The sequence below is a fragment of the Sorex araneus genome, chromosome 2, assembly GCF_027595985.1.
Source record: "Sorex araneus isolate mSorAra2 chromosome 2, mSorAra2.pri, whole genome shotgun sequence".
NCBI classification, from domain to species: domain Eukaryota; kingdom Metazoa; phylum Chordata; class Mammalia; order Eulipotyphla; family Soricidae; genus Sorex; species Sorex araneus.
In genome coordinates this window covers 344,410,333-344,434,011 of record NC_073303.1, presented here as the reverse complement: position 1 = coordinate 344,434,011, position 23,679 = coordinate 344,410,333, and the positions used below count along the sequence as shown (strand labels likewise).

At 35.1% G+C, this 23,679-nt stretch overlaps 1 protein-coding gene across 8 annotated transcripts in view; it reads left to right on the top strand.

Annotated features, from left to right (window-relative positions):
* The window catches only part of NOL4 (nucleolar protein 4), a 302,404-nt gene that overhangs the window by 150,615 nt on the left and 128,110 nt on the right, over positions 1-23,679 (top strand). For all 8 annotated transcript variants that reach the window (XM_055126525.1, XM_055126530.1, XM_004606053.2 and 5 more), the window contains one exon: positions 8,241-8,524. In XM_055126525.1, the coding sequence (XP_054982500.1) occupies positions 8,241-8,524 (284 nt within the window). The remainder of the gene's footprint in view (positions 1-8,240; positions 8,525-23,679) is intronic.

The following is a 23,679-nucleotide window of genomic DNA, read 5'->3' as shown; positions in this document are numbered from 1 at the left end:
TTTTCAGTTAAAGTTTTTCAAGTGAAAGCTGTGTTTGACTAACCAGTACAAAAACAGAAGCTATTTAATTGGCATTGGTACTGCCCTCAAAATTCATAGAGGATTAGTCACCCAGAAATTAGAATAGTAAGAATAAAGGGCAGCCCTAATTTTAGAAAAAAGTATGATGCCAGTAATGTTAATTTTTATGCTTGCTTTCTAAAAATTAGCACTTAAAATATATTTCCAGTGACTGTTTTTCTTTCTCATACTTTTTCAAAGGTAGCAGGAGATTATGCTTTTTGGTGCATTTTTTTTGTGTACTATGAGATGATTTTATCCACTAAGTTTTTATCTTTTTTGACTTTAGCACAAATTCTCATTTGACTGCCAACATACAAACACACATCACACTGAACACATCACAATATCACACATCACCCTCCATTCTCATTATAGAGGCTTCTATATTTGAAAAATACTTCTGTGGAATACTGAAGTATGTCTTATGAATGCAAATTCATTTTTCTACAAATGGAACTAAACCTAAATCACATCTGACTGTTGCACCTACAGGTGGTGTTTAGAAGCCCCACTAAAGTATCCCACTAAAGTTCACTAAATGTAATCATCTATGTTTTAGTTCTATGAAACTTTAAATTATATAATTATATATAAACTGATATTTTTTATCTACCAATATGACATTTTAGTTATAATAGTAAAGGTAAAATTAAGCAAGTGAAGAATATGTTTTTTAGTTCCTATATGCCTAACATAAAAATTTTGGGATAAGTATTATACTTATATTATCTGCATCAGTTCCAATGCCATCACTAGTATAAAGAGTCACCTATTTCTGTTTCTATCCATCTTTTGTTTTCTTCTTTAGATAGTCATTAAACAATTTGGAGGTAGGGATTATCAGGGAATAAGTTCTTCTCTATGCCCACGAGAATTGACTTGATAATATATTTCTTTTGCAGAGTAGAAAAGTGGCACCTCTTTCCCTTCAGCAAACACATAATTGTTATTCAGTCAGAATGTCAGTCAGCAATTTATTTTTTAAAAAATCTGTGCTGGGGGCTCATGTGGTACTGGGGATTGAAAGCAGTTTAGCCACATGCAAATCCATATGCCTTAACTGCTACACTATCTTTCTGGCTCTGAAATAAGTTTAATGGACCCAGTATACTCAGTTCAAAATGGCCCACTAGATGAAGTCAGGAAGTGTTATCAAAAGATATGTCACTCAACAAAGAACATAGGCAGCTGGCCTTACACTAAAACCTTAGTTGTAGATGTGATGCCAGTCTGTTGGGAATAACAAACTCCAACCTAATTCTGATCTTTGTCTTTATGAAGATTCAGTGGAAAAACACTTTAATTACCCTCTAAACCAGATAAAACCTATTGTCTGGGTCGAAGCTATAGTCCAGTGGGTAGGGCACGTGCCTTGTACACAGCAGGTCTGTGTTCATTCTCTTGTTCTCCAACTCCACCGAGAGTGAGCCCTAAGTGCAAAGCCCTGAGCACCACCAGGTGTGGCCCAAAGAAAAAAGCAAAACAAAACAAAAAGAATAGCCCTCTCCCACAAAAACAAAAGCAAACATACTGTTGGATGTGCCACCACTGTAAAAAGATCAAGTTTTAAGCTATTTTTCTGTTTGAAATATGAATATTAATATGCTCCAGAATCTAGATTTCCAATCACAGAGAATGCAGATCCCTGTATTTTCTAGGTGGCTTCTATCCCTTATCATTATAATTATTACCAAGGCATCCATAATTTCACCATTTTGTTCTCCTAAACTTTTCATATTGTTTTATTATGTGAGAAACTATGGTGGTCTCTTTTAAAATATATATTGGCTGTTGAACTCCCTGTATTATGATGCAGAATCAGAAAACCAATTTAGTTCTGGAACATGGCAGTAAGTGAGAGTCAATTGCTTATTGTGGTATGGAGGTACTGGAACTAAAGAAAAATGCACCAGTAGAATATATAAGGCTGATTTGCTACAATAAGACAAGTATTCAGGATCCCAAACAGGTCTTTGAAAGGCTCACTGACAAAAATAAAAATTTGGATGCTGGTAACTTCCCAAGAAAGAATATTTTTGAGAAGCAGACTCAATAGTACTTGCTAAAGAATAAGGTTTGGGTCACAACTGGTGATGCACAGGAGTTACTCCTGGCTCTGCATTCAGGAATTACCCCTGGCGGTGCTCAGGGGACCATATGGGATGCTGGAAATCAAACCTGCCTTGGCCGTGTGTGAGGCAAGCACCCTACCCACTGTACTACTGCTCCAGCCTCGAAAAAATAAGTTTTAATATAGCTGAGATCCTATCCAGTTCCATGATTCTTATTAAACAAGCCAAATAACCCAAACTTGGCTCTTCGAACACTGCTTTTCAAGTTTTCTAAATAAAGTAGTTCATGATTTATTATTGACAAGACAAAAAAAAAAGTTCTCTCAAGTTGTTTGAAAAATTTCTATTTTAAGGGAAACACCTTTTGTACCATTTTATGTTTAGCTTCATTAAAAAACTTCATTCATGTTAAAGAAGATTTACACTCAATTTGTGCTTTAAAATATTTTACTTATTTTCAATTTAAAATAATTCATGGTAAATCCCTAAGCCATTTCTTTTTAAAATTGTCAAATCATTTTCTGATGGAATGACCTTATAAGAATACCATATGACATGGTTTCTTGTTTCTATTGTCATTTAATTTGTTTTCTGGGACATTTCTCTCCAATAGTTGGCTGTCAGGTTTTTTTAAAGCACCAAACTACTGTATAATAATTGTTTTAGCTTCGCTTTAAATTTAACATGACATTTTGTCATTTTATAAACTACTTATTTTGTGTAGCCATCAAAATCACATAGGATTACTTGTATTTTATGCTGTCAGTAAATAGTTATATGAGTGAGTTACAAATACAAGAATTACATGACTGAATTTTTGTATTATGTATGATGTCCTATTTCTTAAATTATTTTAGATACATCTAATAATTGTATGTTATCCATCATCTATGTAGAGCATTAATTTAATTTAAAGTATTAAGTTGGCTCGAAGGACAAGCACAACTACAACAGTGTTGTAAAGTGTTATGCATAACACCCTATCAGCAATAGAACTATAAACCACACAGCCAAAAACTATTCAAAGGAACTTCTGATATAGCCTGACTGGTGAGTGGAAGGAAAACCGGGGGCTGAAATGGAGTATAAGTGGAGGGAAGTGGTCACTGGTGAAAACGTTGGTGTGGAAACATTGTACTCCTGAAACCCAATCATAAATATCTTTAAATTGTTACTAAGATTTAAAAAAAATTTAAAAACGAATGAACTGGCATGACCTAAATAGTACAAAGCAAAGCACAAAAAAGAAACAAAATATAAAATATGTACTTTGTAGAAATTATAATCTGTAAATAAAGTGTTAGATTTTACTACTGTGGTTGAAGTAGAGGAGCCAGAGAGAGAGTACATGGGATAGGGGATAGGGTGCTTGCCTTGAATGTGGCCAACCCAGGTTTGACACCCCCAGTACCCCATATGGTCCCCTGAGCCCCTCCTGGCTGACTGAAGAGCCAGGTGGTACAACCAAAAAAAATTTTTTTAAGTTATTTCAGCTCTATTCTTCCAATGGCAAAGGCTGAATTAAGAGAACCAAAGAAGTTAATGCCCTCTCCTAGTAGTAATTTAGTGAAAAACTGAATCCTCTGATGACTTTAATACTCTCCATGTCATTTTGTTCATCTTAAAATCAATGTCCTTAAGTGATCAGCATTAATAAAACACCCACATATGTTATGGTTTATTTTAATCAGTAAGCTTTCAGTTAATGTGAATGTTGTGTTTGCGTTGTGTTGTGTTGTGTTGAAGATGGCATTGCTAAGTAGTAGGTAATCAAATTACATTTTGCAAATTCGTAAAAATAATAGAAGATTGTGTACTGGTTAACTTTTCAGAAGTTTGTGGTACAAAGGACTTATACATTCAAGATATTTTGTATTCAGTAATTAAATTTTTGGCATATGAGAAAACAAAAGGTAGAACATAGAACAAGGCTGAACAGACATTTAGAGTGGAAAGTACATCAGAAGCATTTAAAGAAGAGATGTGAGGGAAATGAGAAAAGGAGGCAAACATCAGAGGGACAAAAGCACTCAGAGGTAAGAATGAGATAGAAAGTTGAGGTTGGGGAAGAATGGGGTGGTAAGAGCAGTAAAATATCATTCTGTAATTAGATGCCTATATTGTGTCTTGGAGGGAGCTTTAGTGTAAGAAGTTAGAGAAAGTTTAAAATGAATAAGCTTCGACTTGCCATAGGAGCCTCAATCTAGAAAAAAAAAGAAACTGAGCACAAGTGATTTATTAAAAGTGATAAAGAGGAATTACAACCTGAAATTTATTTTGAAAATACTTTTTATTTTGGATATTGATACCAATATTTTGTAATGTAGCTGTTTAATCTATATTTAGGGTTTAAAAGTTTTATGATGAGATAAAGAAGAAAGTATTAGAGAACCGGAAGTGGAGTACTGTGGTATATTTCTGGGCAAGCAGGATTTTTTTAAAGAAAGATTTTTTGACCCTATAGGCATTTGACCTAGATTGTAGAATTAAAATTTCCCAGTACTAGTCCTCAAATGAGAATTTTTTTTCTCATTCATTTTGCCCAAGGAAATTGGCCTAAAGGCTATAAGGCTATACTGAAATGTTACTGGAAGTAACTGTACAAAAAAGTAGGCCAGATATTTTGGGATATTTTAAATATATATATGTGTATCTATGTGTATATATACATAGATACACACATTATATATATTAATACACATAAAAGTACACACATTGTATGTATACACACATTAGACACTTGTTATAGGTCAATTAATTTTATTTAAAGAAACCAAACCATTGAATCTGGTACTGATGAAACTATTTTCTAAAATACCGTGGGGACAACTGAAATAAGTTAGCTAAATGGTGTTTTTCATTGTGTTTTAATTAAGGATGGGAGAGTTTGGAGCAGAAAGGAAAATGAAAAAACTCACTATGGATAGTGTACTATAACTTACATGAGACTCATTCCCAAGTTAACTTGAACACCCTTCTGCCACATTAAATCCATCTCATCAAAACCAATCACAGAGAAAATGTAACCCAAATATCCAGCTGCCCTCCTGATGTCACTTAATTCCATACTATTCTGTCATCACATTCTATATTCTCATCTTGTTGCCAGGTATGTTGGGTGCTTTTAATAAGTTACCAGTTGTATTTTTCCTTGGGAGCCAAATACAGAGTCTGTTTTGAATCCTGTTTTGAGTACCCAGATTGAAATCAGCACTGCTCCAGGCCTACAAACCTAAACTCCATACTTCCAATCTGGATATTGTTTTCTGTGAAATAGCCCGGTACTCATATGCCAGCAGCTGCTCAGGATGGAGATGACTATGTTATGTAAGGAGACAGCTTACAAGTTTAACACTAAGATTTATGTAAATTGATTACAAAACAGGAACCTGAATTTTACATTACAAAATGATTATCTTTAATGAAGGGAAAATAAATTTTATTAATATAATTATGTAGAAGTAGACAATGAAAAATGTCAACTTCAGCTTAATTTCTTCTTTTTCATCTTAAAATTTTCTAATGTAGATATCAAAAAATTTTGATAGTTTTATATTCTGATTTACAAAATTGTATTTTTTATATTATTCTTTCTCATTTAAATTATATGTGAATATATATTGGCTCTAAGGGAATCAATCATTTGTAAAACACACTCGTGTATATAGAAATTAAATATGTAAAGCTGTTGAATTTAGTTACCTTGGTAACATCTGGAATGAACTACTCTATCTAAAAATATTTTTTCATTTATTGTTTATACTTTAAACTAAAATTATAAATACATGAATTCTTCCCTGAAGAAAATGAATAAATGGTGATGTTATATGTGTTATGTTTTTGAAGAAGCACATAATTTTAACAATAGTGAATACAGGATATGGAAATTTGTTTTTAATTGGAATAAATCTTTAAGATAAATTTTTCTTTAAAAATGGTGAAATTTTTTGTTGTGAAATGCTTGTTTTTTCTTCATTAGAGTCTAGTAACAAGAAGCTATAAAAATGTACAGTGGTTATGGAACTTGCTTTTGTAGGTAACTGAACTGTTTTGAATCTCAGCACTCTATTTTCTTCATGATTTAACTGATTGGACTTAAATATATCCATTATGTGTTTCTTTGGTCTTTCTTAAAAAGAAATAAAATAATCAAATATTACCTTTTTCCCCTTTTCTTATGTAGGGATTTAACAGCATAAACAGATGTAAAAATAACCAAATTATTTATAGAAATCAATTCCCTAATTTTGTATTTCAAATTCAGTTATTTCATTATTTTTAGAAAGTATTTATTGTCAAGAACTATAGAAAGTGCAATATCATATTTTCATCAGTTTCCTAGATTCTTTGTTTAGTTTTGTGTTTGGCCACATGCAGCGATCCTGTAGGGTTACTCCTGACTCTGCACTCAGGAATTACTCATAGTGGTATTTAGGAATCGAACTTGAGTCAGCCACATGCAAGATAAGCACCCTTCATTGCTACATTGTTTCTCCACCCCTTTCTAAATTTTTATATGTAAGTTTTCTTTGCCCATGAATTTTTTTTGGATAAGCACATAAAAGCAATTCAATAATACAACTTTGCCATTTGACACATTCTGTCCTTTCACAAAATATTTTTAGAAAATAAAATTAAAGGACTAGAGAGACAGTACAATGTATAGTATAGTACAATGTATAGGAGCTTATGCCTTAGACCCAAGTTAGATTAACGGCACCACATATGATCCCCTGAGCCCTTCCAGATGTGATCCCTGAGCACAGAATCAGAGTACAGTATGGTGTGGCCCCCGAATAAATAAATAAGTAAATAAATAACTTATTAATAAAAATTAAAATGTATATTATTTATGAAAATAAAACTGTTTTCATCACTTAGATGATTTCTAGCTTTCTTTTTTTTTTAAATTTTTTTATTGTGGAAAGTTACAAAGTTACAAAGTTTTCAGGTTTAAATCTCAGTTATACAATGCTCGAATACCCATCCCTTCACCAGTGCTCATATTCCACCACCAAGAATCCCAGTATAGCTCCACCCCGCCCCCTCACACCCCAAACCCCCCCACGCCCCTAGCCCCCCCACTCTAAGCCCCCCCCCCGCCTGTGTAACTAATAAATTTCACTTTACTTTCACTTTGATTGCATACAATATTTTAACAAAACTCACTATTATTGTTTGGAGAGTCTCTCCCCTAAAGTCAGACCTGGATTTCTAGCTTTCTTAACTGATCTCTCCAACTTCCATTTTGTCACCTTTAAACCATTCTTAGGCTTAAAAATACCAGAATTTTAATGTGCACTCTCAATGTTTAAATGTGCACTTTTTTGTGGGGTACGGGGGTATACCTGGAGGTATTCAGGGTCTACTCCTGGCTCTGCACTCGAGAATTACTTTTGGCAATGGTCAACATGCTCTATGGAACTCTGGGGATTGAACCTGTGTAGGCTACAAGGCAAATGCCCTACCGGCTGTACTCTCCAGCTTTAAAATATGTACTCTTAAAGCTTGTATCAGTGAATACTCCACCATTAGCTAAATAAAAATTCTTTTATCAGAATATTTTCACCAAATCTTGATTATTCTCACTGGAAAAGTAAGAACTACCTGTAAATAAGTCAAACTTATCATCTATTTTTCTTTTATTAAAGATTAAAAATCTCTCGGAGAGCCCGGCAAGCTGCTGAGAGTATCCCACCCACATGGCAGAGCCTGGCAAGCTACCTGTGGCGTATTCAATATGCCAAAAACAGTAACAACAAGTCTAACAATGGAGACGTTACTGGTGCCTGCTAGAGCAAATTGATGAGCAACGGGATGACAGTGACAGTGACAGATTAAAATTGAGTTGTTTTTTCTCCTTTTTCTCTCTGAAACTTTTTTTTCCCATTACAGTATTTTACCCTTATGGTGACCAAATGTGCCTAGTAGATTAAAAATAACAGTAACTGTTGCACAGGTTGATTGCTAATGGTAAATTGCTTATTGTATGTAAATTAGCAAAATGTCAAACACAGGAACTCAATAAATGCTAGTTGAAATAGAAGTAAATATTATATTAACTCAAACGCAAGTACACATTTTATTTATTTTTATTTCCAACAGATGATTCTGCCGCAGAAAGCTTTAATGGCAACGAGACTCTGGGGCACAGTTCGGTTACTTCAGGGGGAACACACAGCAGGGAAATGTGTGACTCCAATGATAATGGCAAAACTGGGCTGGAGCAGGAGGAGCAGCCACTGAACCTGAGTGACAGTCCTCTCTCGGCACAGCTGACTTCGGAATACAGACTCGATGATCACAGCAGCAATGGAAAAAGCAAATATAAGAATCTTCTAATTTCTGACCTCAAGATGGAAAGAGAGACAAGAGAAAATGGAAGCAAGGTAAAGTCACATGACAAATTTCAGAGCATTTTTAAGTTGGCCGTGAACACAAGAAAGTATTTATTCAAGAGAGTGAAAGATTGTGACACTAAAAATATTTAAAACAAATTTCTAAGACCTTCCTGGGAAACTTAGAATCCTAGATAATGTATGCCCTTATAAACAATTTCAGGAATCTCTGAGCCAAACGGATTCTGTCTTCTATCTCAGGAAAATCTTTTTTTTTCTTTTAGTATCCCAGTGGAATTTTGTACCCAAAATTAATTGATTACATGTTTCTCATTTTTATAATGTTCTTAAAGGTTCCTCTCTGCTTTTGTTGAGTTCAGATGTGAAGGTTTAGCTTTTGGGAAACACAGTGTGGATTATGAAAGATCACACTATCTAGTTTCTCTACACCGAAAGTGTGTGTAAGCAGACGTTTTAATTAAATCTTCAAGTTTGCATTAGATACCCCGCAACTTTATCAGTATGTAATTCCGGCAAGAGAGAATGGCAAATGTTAGTGTTCTGGAGGAAACTCTAACATGGATTCAGTAACTAGTGAAATAAGTAATTTAAAATGCAATATATTAAGATCAGAGTAATAGTACAGTGGGTAAGACACTTGTCTTTCATGCAGCCTAGCTGGGTTTGATTCCTGGCATCTCATATAGTCCATGAGCACTGGCAGGAGTGATTTCTAAATGCACAGCGGGAGTAGCCCCTGAGCATTGCCAGGTGTTACCACCACCACCCCACACCCCAGCAGAAATACAAAAACAAAATACAGTGTATTATGCAAAAGACAGAATCATGTCTTTTATAACTGAATTTCTAGATTCTGTATATTAAAATAAATTACAATCTTCCCTGTTCCCAATGACTGTTTTAAAATCAAAATTGCATATTTACAGTTTGAAGCAATACATGCTGATGGTTTTGATGTATAATTTTATGTTATTTTTTTCTGAATCACACCCAGTCATGTTCAGGATTTACTCCTTGCAGTTCTGGGGGGAACGTACAGGGTGCCAGAGATCAAACTGTCTGTTGATTGAAAGGCAAGTGTCTTAGCTACTATTCTCTCAGGCCCCTTTCTATTTCTATTTGAGTGGCTGAGAAATTTCTTATAAATCTTGCTATGTACCCCCTCTACCTCACACATTTTTTATTTTATGCTGTAGAACAGGTCTTTTGATAGAGACTTTAGAGGCAGAATGTTTTAATCTGTGTTAATTTCTGAATTCCCTGAGGCATTGCACTCCCAAATGTAGTCTATTCAAGCCCTCTCACTTGCCCGAGGGTGTGTTGTTTTATCCTCTTTTAAACCCTGCTCTAGACAGGAAGCACTTTTGCGGGCTGGGAGGCTGCTACAACTCTTCCCTGGTAAATAACCAAATAGTCTTTTCAGAATTTTAAAGCCAATTTGCACAAAGCCTAGTGATTTAATATTCATTTGCATGTTCCAAATGCTGCCTTACATTTTACAGAACAAAATAAGCGTGAAATTTCCAGAGCCTCCTGAGCCTCCCCATAAACCTGTCATCATAAACAATTAAAAGGACAATACTCATAAAGTGCCCTTTTAATGCCCTATGAAGGATTTTTCCATAAACATTCATTTTTTTGTTCTCTTTCATTTTGGGGTCATACTTGGTGGTACTCAGGCTATTCCTTGTACAAGTGCTCAGAGTTTGCTCTTGTAGCTGTTGGGGAACCATGTGGTGCCAAGGATCAAAACTGGGCCTTCTGCCTGAAAAGCATGTGCCCCACTTGATGAGCATCTACCTGGGCTTCTGGCTCTTCTCTTCTGTAGCCACTTGCTGAGTATTTCCATTGGTACCATGCTTGCTCATGAAAGCTCATGATATTGTGTCCATTTTGAAAGAAGAAGGATGAGGTTACTGTCTACCTTTATTAAGATGTATTTATAGAAAGCACTGATAAAAGGAGCAATCTGGGAGAAGTAGGAGGAGAAGAGGCATAAGGGGTAAGGAGATAGCCTTGTGAAACAAATGTTTAACAAATTGGTAAAAGAGAAATTAGAGGAGGGGCCGCCAGAAAAGTAGAATTAAAATTGAGAAGTTTAGTGTATGGAAACCAGACAAAGTCCTCCTTTCTAGAAAGAGTGGTCTGCATTAACGAGCCTTGCTGAGAAATCAAACAAGATGAAAACAAAATAATTGAGTCTGTGAGAACAGTTTTGGTGGCACATTGAGTGTAGAACCCCAGAGGGTTCTTTCAGTCATTTGTTCAAAAAGAACATATGGCATATTTGTTACACACAGCAGCAAGGATTAAGTACCATTTACTACTTTTGCATTGCATATCATCTTTGGCAGTTTTGGTACAGACACATGCACGCACACATATGTATACATATAACAAAGTTTCTAATGAAAAGTAAGCAAATAACGATTCCTGTGTTGAAATATTGATATTTCAGAATATAAAGTAAAAGCTATATCTATCGAAGTAACAGGAAGACTGTTTCCTTGAGGAAGTTTTAAATTGTGAAGAATTTTGAAGAAAATTCAAAATGGGATGTTGCCATTTTTTAAAAGAACCTTTTATAATGGACCCAGAATGCACAGAGAATATAGTCAGTATCACAGGCCAGAGAGTCTTCATGCATTAGGAGTTGTTTTGCCTTTATAACATATTAGATTAAGGTCCAATTTTTATTATTATCTCTGATAGACTATTTTCTCCCTGCTGTTCTACCAAAAGTTTTATAACACACTGCTACATGGAAGACATGATGGACAAATAAAAAATATGAAAATGAGCAAAGATGCAGGGTTCTCTCTTTCAGAGGTTCAGAGTCTAGCAGAAAAGAGGCAAACCTGTGATTACAATATGATTCCATAAATAATATATGTTGATAGAGGTAAAATGAGAGAACAAAAATGGGGTACTCAGAGGGTTTATAATACTTAAGACTTTATAGAAACTGAAGCCTTGGATGAAGTAAAGGGTAGGTGAAAGTCACTCAGGTGAAAATTATTTCTGCTAAAGCATGTTTTGAAGTGTAGGGCTATGAGAAAAAAATACTTGGCATGTTTTTTTAATTTTATTTTTATTTTAAATTTTGGGTCATACTTGTCTGTGCTCAGAGCTCACTCCAGGCTTTTCATGCAGGGATCACTCCTGGCAGGGTTTGGGAGACGTATGGGGCGCCACCAGGGATCCAACTCAGGTCTACCAGGTGCAAGGCAAACTCCCTACATACTGTACTATCATTCTGGCCCCGTATTTGGAGATTTTAAAGGAATTTACCATTGGCCTCAGTTATGAACAAATTTGGAGAAATAGAGTGTAAAGTCTTTATCAATAAAAGTTTGCAGTCAGTTTTAAGAATTCATTCTGTGGCCAGAGTGATAGTACAGATGGTAATATATTTGCCTTGCACACGGCCGGCCTGGGTTCAATCTGGCATCCCAGATGGTCCCCTGAGCACTACCAAAAGTGATTCCTGAGCAGAGAGCCAGAACTAAGCCCTGAACACCATTGGGTGTGTCCCAAAAACAAAAGAAAAAGAAAAGAATTCAGTCCTAAATATCAATCCTATCTCAGACTTGGAATTCAATCCCTAATCCTTAGGAAGATCTACCAAATATTTAGCTGGGAACTTTAGAAAGATAAGTCTGACAACATTGAATAGGATAGATAGGAAAAGAGTTACAGCACACTGGTTAGAAAAACAACCATGGCAGTTAGGAAGAAAATAATACAGAAATATAGAATATAATCATTATTTTTGTAATATATTTTTAAAAATTTAGGCACCACGATTTATATAGTTGCTAACACTGGAATTTTAGGACTATAATCTTCCCTCCTCCAATCCCATTAACCCATGTCCATCCCTCTCTGCTTACCCCAGACCCTCCATCCTGGCTCCTGACAAGTGCATTTTTATGTTTTCGTTGTAATTTGGACCCATACTAATGGTAGTGTTTGATCTAGTGATTAAGATATATATGGATAGTTTTGCCTTCCTTCTGTAGAGGGGCCAGTGAAATTTGCCTTTACATTACTTTCAGACCCTGTCTCCTTGTTTCTTGACCCCTGCACACCTCCCCACTCCATCTATCTCTTTGCTTGGCTTTATTGTTCCAATGATCTACAGTAAATATTTTTCCCACCTTTGTTATCTATCATTTCCTAGGTATCTTATACCACACATATGTGAGAATATCTAATGTTAGACCATGTCCTTCTGACTTTAGTTAAAATAAGGTCCTCCAATTTGATCTTCTTGCAGCAAAGTGCATGATTGATTCATCATTCCTTGTGGCTGAGTAGTATTAAATATGTATGTGTGTGTGTATGTGTGTGTGTGTGTGTGTGTGTGTGTGTGTATGATAGCATAGCGGGTAAAGCATTTGCCTTGCACGCGGTGGACCTGAGTTTGATTCCTCCATCCCTCTTGGAGAGCCCAGCAAGCTACCAAGAGTACCCGCCCATATGGCAGATCCTGGCACGCTATCCGTGGTGTATTCAATATGTCAAAAACAGTAACAACAAATCTCACAATGGAGACTGTTACTGGTGCCCGCTGGAACAAATCATGAACTACAGGAAGACAGTTGCTACAGTGCATACCAGCATTTGAGGGACTGTAGCTGGGTGAAGATACACACACACACACACACACACACACACACACACATACACATTATACAACAGCTTCATTTTCCACTCTGTCACTGAACACATGTGGATTGTTCCCACTGGCTATTGAACTATGTACTGTAATTAGTATAGGTAAATTTGCAGGGCAACTTTATACATCTCTGTAAGTTATCTATTGCCAGACTCCTAGGAATGTATTTCATATAAATTAGAACATAAATAGCCTCTTTACCTGTATTTATTTGATTAGGGTGTGAATTCTTTGAACATTACAGATATCTACTTGCTTACTGCCTTATGATTAGCATCTAACTTAATATCTAGGGGTAATAATTTATCAAATATTTAGAAGAAAATGAACTTTATACAATATTGGAAGTAAAGCAAAGAAGAAATTTTAGAATGCTTAGGTTTTTGGTCTGTTTTATTAAATTTATAGTGATTTCTGTTTGTTAAGATTCAAAATGAGGAACATTTGGCAAAGCAGGTTTTGACTTGTAGAGTTTTAAGTATATCCCTTGAATCTTATGAGTCATATATACTTTGAATATGTCTGAGTCTTGGTACAGATATGTCCGCTCCAAAGAAATGTTTAAATAGAAAATCTACATATTTGAATGATTATAACATAAATGTTTTTTGAAACAGTTGTTGCTTATAAGATAACCTCAGAAAAACATACACTGTGGACAGAAGTCAGTATTTATCAATTAGCAGCAATATCAATCTAGAAGGCACAATTTGAATAGAAAAACTTTATTGAAGTCAAAGACCCCAAAGCAAACAGAGGCAGAAAAGAAAATGAGCAATTTTAGAAGTCAAAATATTTAAGGCATTTAAAATTTTAATTTAATGATAGAGTATTTATTAGGTGAAATGACAGTCCTAAATTTGGACAGTGGCTGGGAGAGTTCATATTAAGAGTTGGATCCAAATGAGAGAATTATTAGAAAAATTAGCACTGTAGCACTGTCTTCCTGTTGTTCATCAATTTGCTCGAGCGGGCATCAGTAGCATCTCCATTGGGAGACTTGTTACTGTTTTTGGCATATTGAATACACCATGGGTAGCTTGCCAGGCTCTGTCGTGCGGGCAGGACACTCTTGGTAGCTTGCTGGGCTCTCTGAGAGGGATGGAGGAACCGAACCCGGGTCGGCAACATGCAAGGCAAATGCCCTACCTGCTGTGCTATGGCTCCATTCCAGAAAAATTTGCATAAAATTAAATTGGAGTTAGTTATGGAAGCTACACAGGAAGACTGAATCATTTTAATTCTGAAGTAGGAAATGCCAAATTTTGGTTGAGGGAATTTTATACAGATGTAAATGCTCTCCAGTCGATAGCACAGCAGGTAGGTTGTTTGCCTTGCTGACCCGGGTTTGATTCCTCCATCCCTCTTGCAGAGCCCGGCAAGCTACCGAGAGTATCCCACCCGCACACAAAGCCTGGCAAGCTACCTGTGGCATATTCAATATGGCAAAAACAGTAACAACAAATCTCACAAAGGAGATGTTACTGGTGCCCACTCGAGCAAATCGATGAACACCGGGACGACAGTGCTACAGTGCCACAGTGCATATGCTCTAAGTTTTCTGCCTTTGGGTTCATATTTGCTTTATCCCAAGGCTCTTAGGTAAACTTTATGCTAAAGACCTAATGGCCTTCTGTACAGTGTTACTTTTTAAATGTTATTACTTAGAAATGTTCTAACACTCATTTGCAGACTTAGTGATATAATTAGCAATTTCTTTTTCCAGTATTTTCCAACTTGGCCTCTGTTCTACCTTGGAGGAATATAAAAGCCCAATTATATCATGTTTTTAAGAAACATAGATACCTGTCAATTACAATATTGACCTTTTACCCATTTATTTTATTAAAAATCTCAAACAAAAATGGTTATAAAGCATCTGACAGACTGAATAATGAATAGCTAAAAAAGCTTACAAAGAATAACTGAACTGGACCATGTCATTTACTGATTACTTATTATAATGCAAATTTAATGACTAACCTACCTGAAATTAATGAATCTGAGTAAAAATACATTACATTAATTGTGTTTAGGTGACACTTTCCACATAAGAAGACAACTTTTTTAGAGGATAACGAGTAACAGTATAAAACAGAAAAAAAGTAGAAATGTTGACTCTGAGTTTAGAAAATATGGAGTAGCAATTAATTTGATTTTGGACTCAGTTCCCAAGCCCCTTTTATCTTCACTTTATTTAAAGATATGTTTTTACACAGTGAATGCACTGCAGCTGATTCCAGGTGGTATGTTTTTTTTTTTCAAAAAAAAAAAAAACCACAAGTGTGTTTTCCCAGTCAGTTCATTTGACTGTTTCCCATTAACTTTCAAATATTTACTAATGTGGATATTACCATTAAAAATCAGTATTTATAAAATAGTTGTGGCAATTATCATCAAAAATTCTCACATAACTTTATTTAACTATGCAGAATGGAAAAAGTGCATTTTCCAAAATACGTCTGAAATATTTAAGTGTAATGAAATTGACTTTTAAAATATAGACTCAGAGCAGTAGATCAATTTTGAGGATATTTTTTCCTTGGTCTTTGTTATATGGATGTTCCACTATTATTTTGATGATTTTTATTATTTTATGATTATTATTTGATTTCCAGTGTAACTTGATAAAGAGATTTTGGCCCTGATTTGGTGCATGGTAGAAAGAATTTATATTAAATAAATGTATCTAATATATGCTAGACTCTATTCTTAATGCTAGAAGAACAAATTAAGCAGGAATGTGAGAGATTACTCTTGTATTTTGTGTTACAAAATACATAAGTAGTATTTTGACCAGGAATATAGATATAAAAGTAAATGAATATATTTTAATATGGAAAATGTATGTATTCCTTCTAGGCCTATTAAATATGTCTTGCTGACTAATGGAAAAGAGCAGGAAAATTTTTATTATGATATCATTGACACATAACAATAAGTTTCATTGTATATATACAAATTTTATATTAATTACATGATCACAGAGTAATACAAAATGATCACAGTGAATTTAGTACAGCTTAATGACTAAAGCTAATACTGAGTATTTGAAATTGCTAAGAAAAAAAACAAAAATCCTTACCCTAAGAAATAATGAGTATTCTTAATAAAGCATTGAAGTGAGGCTTAGAAATGCTGAAATGAGAGTGGTGAGAAATACAGAGAGGAAATTGTGGGTGTCAGGTTATAAAATGCTATGATTACTCTTTAAAAGTTTGAACTTCAAGGGAATCACTTGTAGAAGTAACATAAGAAAATAGCATGGTTTGATTGTGCTTGAGGTGTAGATAGTTGTTTCAGCTTTTAAAACAAAGTACTTTAAGTGACATTTATAAAAGGAGACCATATCTATATAAAAATAAGTAGCATGTTAAATAATCATATACTTACTTCTGCATGTCTCTCGATGTGTGTGTATGTGTGTGTCTGTGTGTGTGTCTGTGTGCATCTGTGTGCGTCTATAGATGGATAGAAGAGGTAGTACAGTAGGTCAGGAATGAGTCCAACCTGGGTTCGATTCATGCGATCATATATGGTCCCCTGAGCCCCCCCAGGACTGATTCCTGAATGCTGTGTCAGAAGTAAGCCCTGAGCACTACCAGGTGTGGTACCCAAAAAAACAAAGCTTTTGGATACTGAGTTTCTAAACTGATGTTAACTATAAGATGAGATTAGTTAAATGACAGAGCCTGTGTCAGACTCTGTGTCCTGGACTCTGCAGCCCATATGTCCTCTCTACTCCAACGGCACTGATCGACGCTGTGTGACGCTACTCACACCTCTGCACTGAGCATATGGTGATTCTGAGGAGTGAGCAATACAAAGTCAGAGATCCAGTTCAGTTAGTTGATAAAGGACCAATAAAAATGGATGGTTTCTCTTTTATTTATAGTATCTCTTTTATGTGAGTATTTTTGCACTAAAAATAATATACCAAGTATCTCTATTAGAAAACTGTCTATAAATATATATATTCTTGTTTTATTATTTCCTTATAAATATTAAATGAGTTAGTTTGGCTTTTAACTCATTTTATTTTTCTTTGGGAGAAGACTTCGAACCACACCCAGCAGTGCTCAGGGTTTACATCTGCATACAAGGATCACCACTCTGGCAGAGTTGGGGACCATATAGCATGTGAGGGATCTAGCCTGGGTCAGCCAGGTAAGGCAAGCACTCAACTGCTCTACTGTTGTCTGGTCCTAGTCTGGGTTCTTGAACACTCAGGGGTAAAATTTGAACTTTTATATTTTATTAACTACAAACTCCAAATAACATATTTACATACTATATGCATTTACATATATAACATTATAAATTAAACAATCTATGAGAATAGCATGGCTTCTTCCTATGTCATTTATCCTATATTTTTTATGTTATATTGTCTTCAGTTATGCCTGTAATTTGACATATTTTTCTCCTATTGGTAGATTTTTTTCAATCAAAAAATATACAAGAAGGATGTAGTCTATGATTAATCAATAGTAACTGTCACCTTTTCCCTTAAATTTATGTATATTGTCTTTCTAAAAGATTATACCTTTTCCAGAAAATAACATTAATTCAGTCCATTAAATCACAATCAGTTTATTTTATAGATGAATAAACTGATATCCACAGACCCACTAAAGAGCATCTAGCACCCCACTCAGTGTTCTTTGCTTTTTGTTCTCTCTTTTATCTGTTGTTGGTCCTGGTCATGAACTCATCACCTTATACATTCAAAGCATGTGCTTTATCTCTGACCTTCATCCAAGTCCTATTGTTTTGACTCACTATGTTGTTATGCTTGCCATTCATATGCTCATGTTCTCTATATATTATTATAAAAAGGGAAAGGGGAGAGTCATCATTTATTGTTGTATTATATGCATGTTCCAGACTCTGTTAATTCACTCACACCTCCTATCTTAGGAGAATGACAAAGAAAAGGCTTTTCTGTAATTTTTGCCCTAGTCTTTGCAATATGTAGTTCATTTTGATTCTCACAGACAGCAAGATACTAAATATAAAAGAGTTCAGTTGTGTTAATAAAAAATCTCAATAGTTCTCTAGCCATCAATGTCATGCTTTCATAAATAACATAATTATGGTGTTTATTATTGGTTGTATCTTGGACCAAAATACAAAACAAAGAAAATTGGCCAGTTATTTTGTCTTTATTTAGTGGCTCATCATTACCTCAATAAATAGTTTCATTCAGTGTGTTTTTGTGTTGATTACTTTTTATATATATACAAATAAATTTAAATAATTTATATTTAATTTAAATATATTTAATTTAAATATATTTTTTATTTTTTAATAAAAAATTATATTTTAATTATATTTATTTATTATATTTAATTTAAATATATAATTTAAATATATTTAATTTAAATAATATATATATATTTTTTGGTTTTGTCTATATGTTGTTTTGTATTAAGATCAAATGGCTAAAAATCTCATTTGGTCTGTTGATGTTTTAAGAATGATAGAGGAGTTCTGTGAGAAACAAACTATAGTTGAAATAGGCAGAAGTGGGGACAGAGCCATAGTACTGCAGGGAGGGTGCTTGCTTTGGCACACAGCTGACTTGAGTTCGATCCCTGTTACTCAATATTGTCCTCTGAGTCCTCCAGGTGTGATGCTTGTGCACAAATCCAGGAGTAAGCCCTGAATATCACCAGGTTGGCAGAAAAACAACAACAAAAAACAGAATTTATTTGAGCATTTCAAAATAATTGGCATTATCAGAACTTATTAAAACCAGTGATATTGATTCACATTTAAGGAAAAAGAAAAAAATAAATGTCAGATGCAGTTATTAAAGTTTATTTCAGTATAATGCTTTGTATTATTTAAATTATTAGTAAACATTTGATGAATCATATAGTCTAAAAGCAACTATTTGTAGGCTTTTCATCAATATGCTTTTAAAATAACTTATAAATTAAAATATTAAAATTATCTTTGATTAAGGGGAAAACTCAGAAATCTGGGCAGATAATAGAGTGGTTAAGATACTTGCCCTGCACTTAGAGGACACTGGTTATATCCATGACACCATTTTTTTATGGTCCTCTAAGTACTGCAAGAGATGATCCCTGAGCACTGCCAGATGTGGCACAAAGAAATGGAAGAAAGAAATAAAAGGAAAGGAAGAAGGAAGGAAGGGAGGGAGGGTGGGAGGAAGGATAAAAAGATAGAAGGATGGAAGTCAACTCATTGCCCAGACTCCATGCATTCCCTATAAGTGTATCCATGAATTTTTCAAAGAAACAAACCAAACCTTACTGATATTCATATGAAACAATCCCCACTCCACTCCCCAAATAGCTAAAGCAGTCCTCAGAAAAAAAGAATTTGGGAGGTATCACTCTCTTCAACTTTAAACTACAAAGTGATAGAAATTAAAACTGCAGGTACAGGAATAAAATAGATTGATACCAAGACCCTTGGAATGAAATAGAGTTACATTTCTTGAGACAGATCCTCAGGTATATGGTCAATTAACCTTTGATTAAAAAAGAAAAAATATAAAGGAAAGTCTTTTCAAGTGGTATTGAGGAAAAAAATGGTCAACTACATGAAAAAAAAAGAACTCAGACATTTTCTAACACTATGCACAAAAGTCAAGTCAAAATGCTCTACAGAGAGGTTGGAGTGATAGCACAGCAGGTAGGGCATTTGTCTTGCAAGTGGCCGACCCAGGTTTGATTCCCAGCAACCCATATGGACCCCCCTGAGCACCACCAGGAATAATTCCTGATTGCAAATCCAGGAGTAACCCCTGAGTATTGCCGGGTGTGACATAAAAAAGAAAAAATAAAGCTCTATAGACTTTGATTTTAAACCTGAATCCATAAGATACATAGAGGAAAATGTAGGCAGAAGGCATAACTCTCCATGACATGGAAGCTAAAGGCATATTCAAGGATGAAACACCATTGACCAAGCAAGTGAAAGCAAAATAAACAAATGGGACTACATTAAATTAAGAGTCTTCTGCACCTCAAGGTAAATAGTGACCAGGATACAGATAGCTCATAGAATAGGAGAAATTAATTTCCCAACACTCATCTGGTAACGGGTTAATATCAAAGATATGTAAGGATATGTATTAAATTCTAAACACTGTTAGAATTTAATAAGAAAAATCATCCAACCCTGAAAAAAGTGGGGAGAAAATATGGACACTCCTCAAAGAAGAAAAACAAATAGCCCAACGGCACATGAAGAAATGCTCTCCACCACTAATCATCAGGGAAATGCAAGTCAAAACAATGAGATATCATCTCACACCAAAGAAACTGGCATATATCAAACAAGACAGTCAGTGCTGGTTTGAATGCAGGGAGACCCAAAGACAATGGAAACAAAACGAGAACTGGTCTTCAATAGGAAACATGCCACTTGAGAAGGCTGGGGATTGGACAGGGAGGGACACCATTTATGGTGGAGGGAAGCATTAAACTGCAAAAAAGGTGTTTCTGAAAGGAGCTAACGTGTTATACATGAAAATCTGTCAGTGACAGTACCTTAAATCACAGTGCAAAAAAATAGGTCCATCAGTAGTAGTATTTTTTTTTTAATTGAGTCACCATGAGAACAGTTACAGGGCTTTTAGGATCAAGTCTCAGTCATACTATGATCAAACACCCATCCCTTCACCAGTGCACATGTTCCACCATCAAGAACCTCTGCATACCCCCCTCCCACTTCCCCTCTGCCTGTGTGGCAGATGATTTTCACTTCATTCTCTCATTACTTTGATTACATTCAATTTTCGACAGAAAACTCACTATCATTACTTGGAGTTTTCCCCCCCAACAGCCAGACCTGTTGGAATGGCATCATTAGATTGTGTGTTTTCTATTGTCCATAACAAAGAGCATATGATGTTGCACGGTCGAGAAAGTGGCCGCCTAGTTTTGGGATTCTGGTATTAAGTCCAGAGGTATTTCTGCCAGCAACCGCTACATTCCTAGATTGGTTTTTGTGCTTCAGGGATGATGGCTGTTCAGGAGCGGAGGAGCTGTTTGTGGATGGCTGCTCGGGGTCTCATTTGGGCAGGAGGCAGGGCCGGTTCTCCCCCCGCCCCCCGCCCCATCAGTGATAGGTCCCCATGCAACCCATCACTGAAGCTCCTACCTCTCTGGCCAATTAAACCACACTGTATATGCGCATACACATATGTATATATGTATATATGTGTATATGTATACTGGTGAAGGGAACGGTGTTGTGAAATTGTATGCTTGAAACCTTATAATGAGTAACTGCAATTTAATGATGACTAAAATTAATAAATTTATAAAAAATAACAAAAGGCAATTCAGATGGCAGAGTTTTAAAAGGTCGTGGTGGGAATGTTACATTATTAATTTGGTCCAAAGGAATAATATGCAAAACAAAATTTATTGAATTCTTTTGATGTGTCATGTGCTCTTCTTATGAAAGTCATGTAGCAGCATACTAAATAATCCAGTGGAATTTAGCTGTTTTTATTCCCCATTATATATGGATGGGTAAACTGAGAACCAGATTTATGACTCACTGTACTAAGAATAGCTACAGTCTGAATTAAAATTCCAAATCACTGAGTCCACATTTCAAGTCAACGAACTAGTTGAGATAATAGTTTCAGCAAATTTGACTTTATGCTGAGACTCCAAGATGCTATTTCTGGATCTACATTTATCGTTTCTGAGACATAAGCAAGTCTCTACCCATTAAGTCTCTATAGTTCATCAATATAATGGAATTATTAAAATATATACAATGCTGTACATAAAATAAAATCTGTGCATTTTTCATGTAAATATTAACTAAATGCAATTTTTATGAGCTCTAAGGTTAATATTGGTGATAGAACTTCTGAGTTGCATCTTGAAGAATGTTCTCAATAAATAAACATTTGGGAACTTTAATATACATTATTAATAGCTTACAGACTCCTAACTTAGTGGTCTAGAGAAGGATATTAATTTATGTTGACTAGTAAATATTTTCACTTTCTTACTCCCGTTCATTCTTCCTTATTTCCTTATGTGCTGCTTTTCAGGAACTGGATATAATATTTCCAGAAACATTTTATAGGTATTTATTTTATGGCCAATTTTTATAAAATACAATGTGTACTAATATAGTCATCCCCTAAGCACAGACAGAAGCAAGCCTGGGTATGGATCCCAAACTAAAACAAACTATGCATATAATATATATATATATATGTCTTTTTTTCTGACTTTGTTGCAATCTGTTCATCTAAATTGTTTCTTCCTTCCTACCTACCCTGATCATCTCAGTCAAAAAATAAAGTCCTCTTTTTTTCTGAAATAGAAATTTTCTAGATGGAAATATTAATGATAATTATAAATGATAGAGGAGTGCTCAATTTCATTTTGATATATTATATGATCAAACTCTCATTCTTTTTGAAGGAAAATAAAGTGGCAGCATCTGGAATATGTAGCATTGCTCTTTTTTTTTAATTGAATCACCATGAGATACAGTTACATAACTTTCATGTTTTTTTTAGTGCTTGGTTTATTTATTTATTTATGTAATTAATTAATTAATTGAATCACCATGTGGAAAGTTACAAAGCTTTCAGGCTTAAGTCTCAGTTATACAATGCTCGAACACCCATCCCTTCACCAGTGCACATATTCCACCACGAAGAACCACAGTAAACCTTCTCCCCACCCCCCACCCCCCAAGTCCCCCACCCCGCCTGTGTAGCTGATAAATTTCACTTTGCTTTCTCTTTACTTTGATTGCATTCAATATTTCAACAAAAAACTCACTATTATTGTTTGGAGTTTCTCCCCCCAAAGTCACTATTGTGGCCACACGATCTCATATCTCTTCATTCTCAGAAATGGAAAACAAATTATCAAATGCTTCTTTTCCAGCAGGTACAACTTTCATGTTTAAGTTTCAGTCATATAATGATTAAATGCCCATTCCTCTACTAGTGCACATTCTCCACCACCAATATCCCCAGTATACTCCCCTCTTTCCAACTCTCCCCCTGCCTCCATGGCAGACAATTTCCCCGATGCACTCTCTCTCTTCATTTTTGGTCGTTATGGTTTGCAATACAGATACTGAGAGGTTATCATGTTTGGTCCTTTATCTACTTTCAGCACACATTTCCCATTCAAAATGATTCCTCTAACCATCATTGACTTAGTGATCCCTTGTCTGTTCCAGCTGCCTTCTCCCCCAGCTCATGAGACATGCTTCCAACTATGGGGCAATATTTCTGGCCCTTGTTTCTAATGTCCTTGGATGTCAGTCTCATGTTATTTTATATTCCACAAATGAGTGCAATCATTCTATGTCTGTACCTTTCTTTCTGACTCATTTCACTTATCATGATACTCTCCATGTCCATCCACTTATAAACAAATTTCATGACTTCATCTCTCCTAACAGCTGTGTAGTATTCCACTGTGTAGATGTACCAAAGTTTCTTTTTTTTTTTTTTTGCTTTTGGGTCACACCC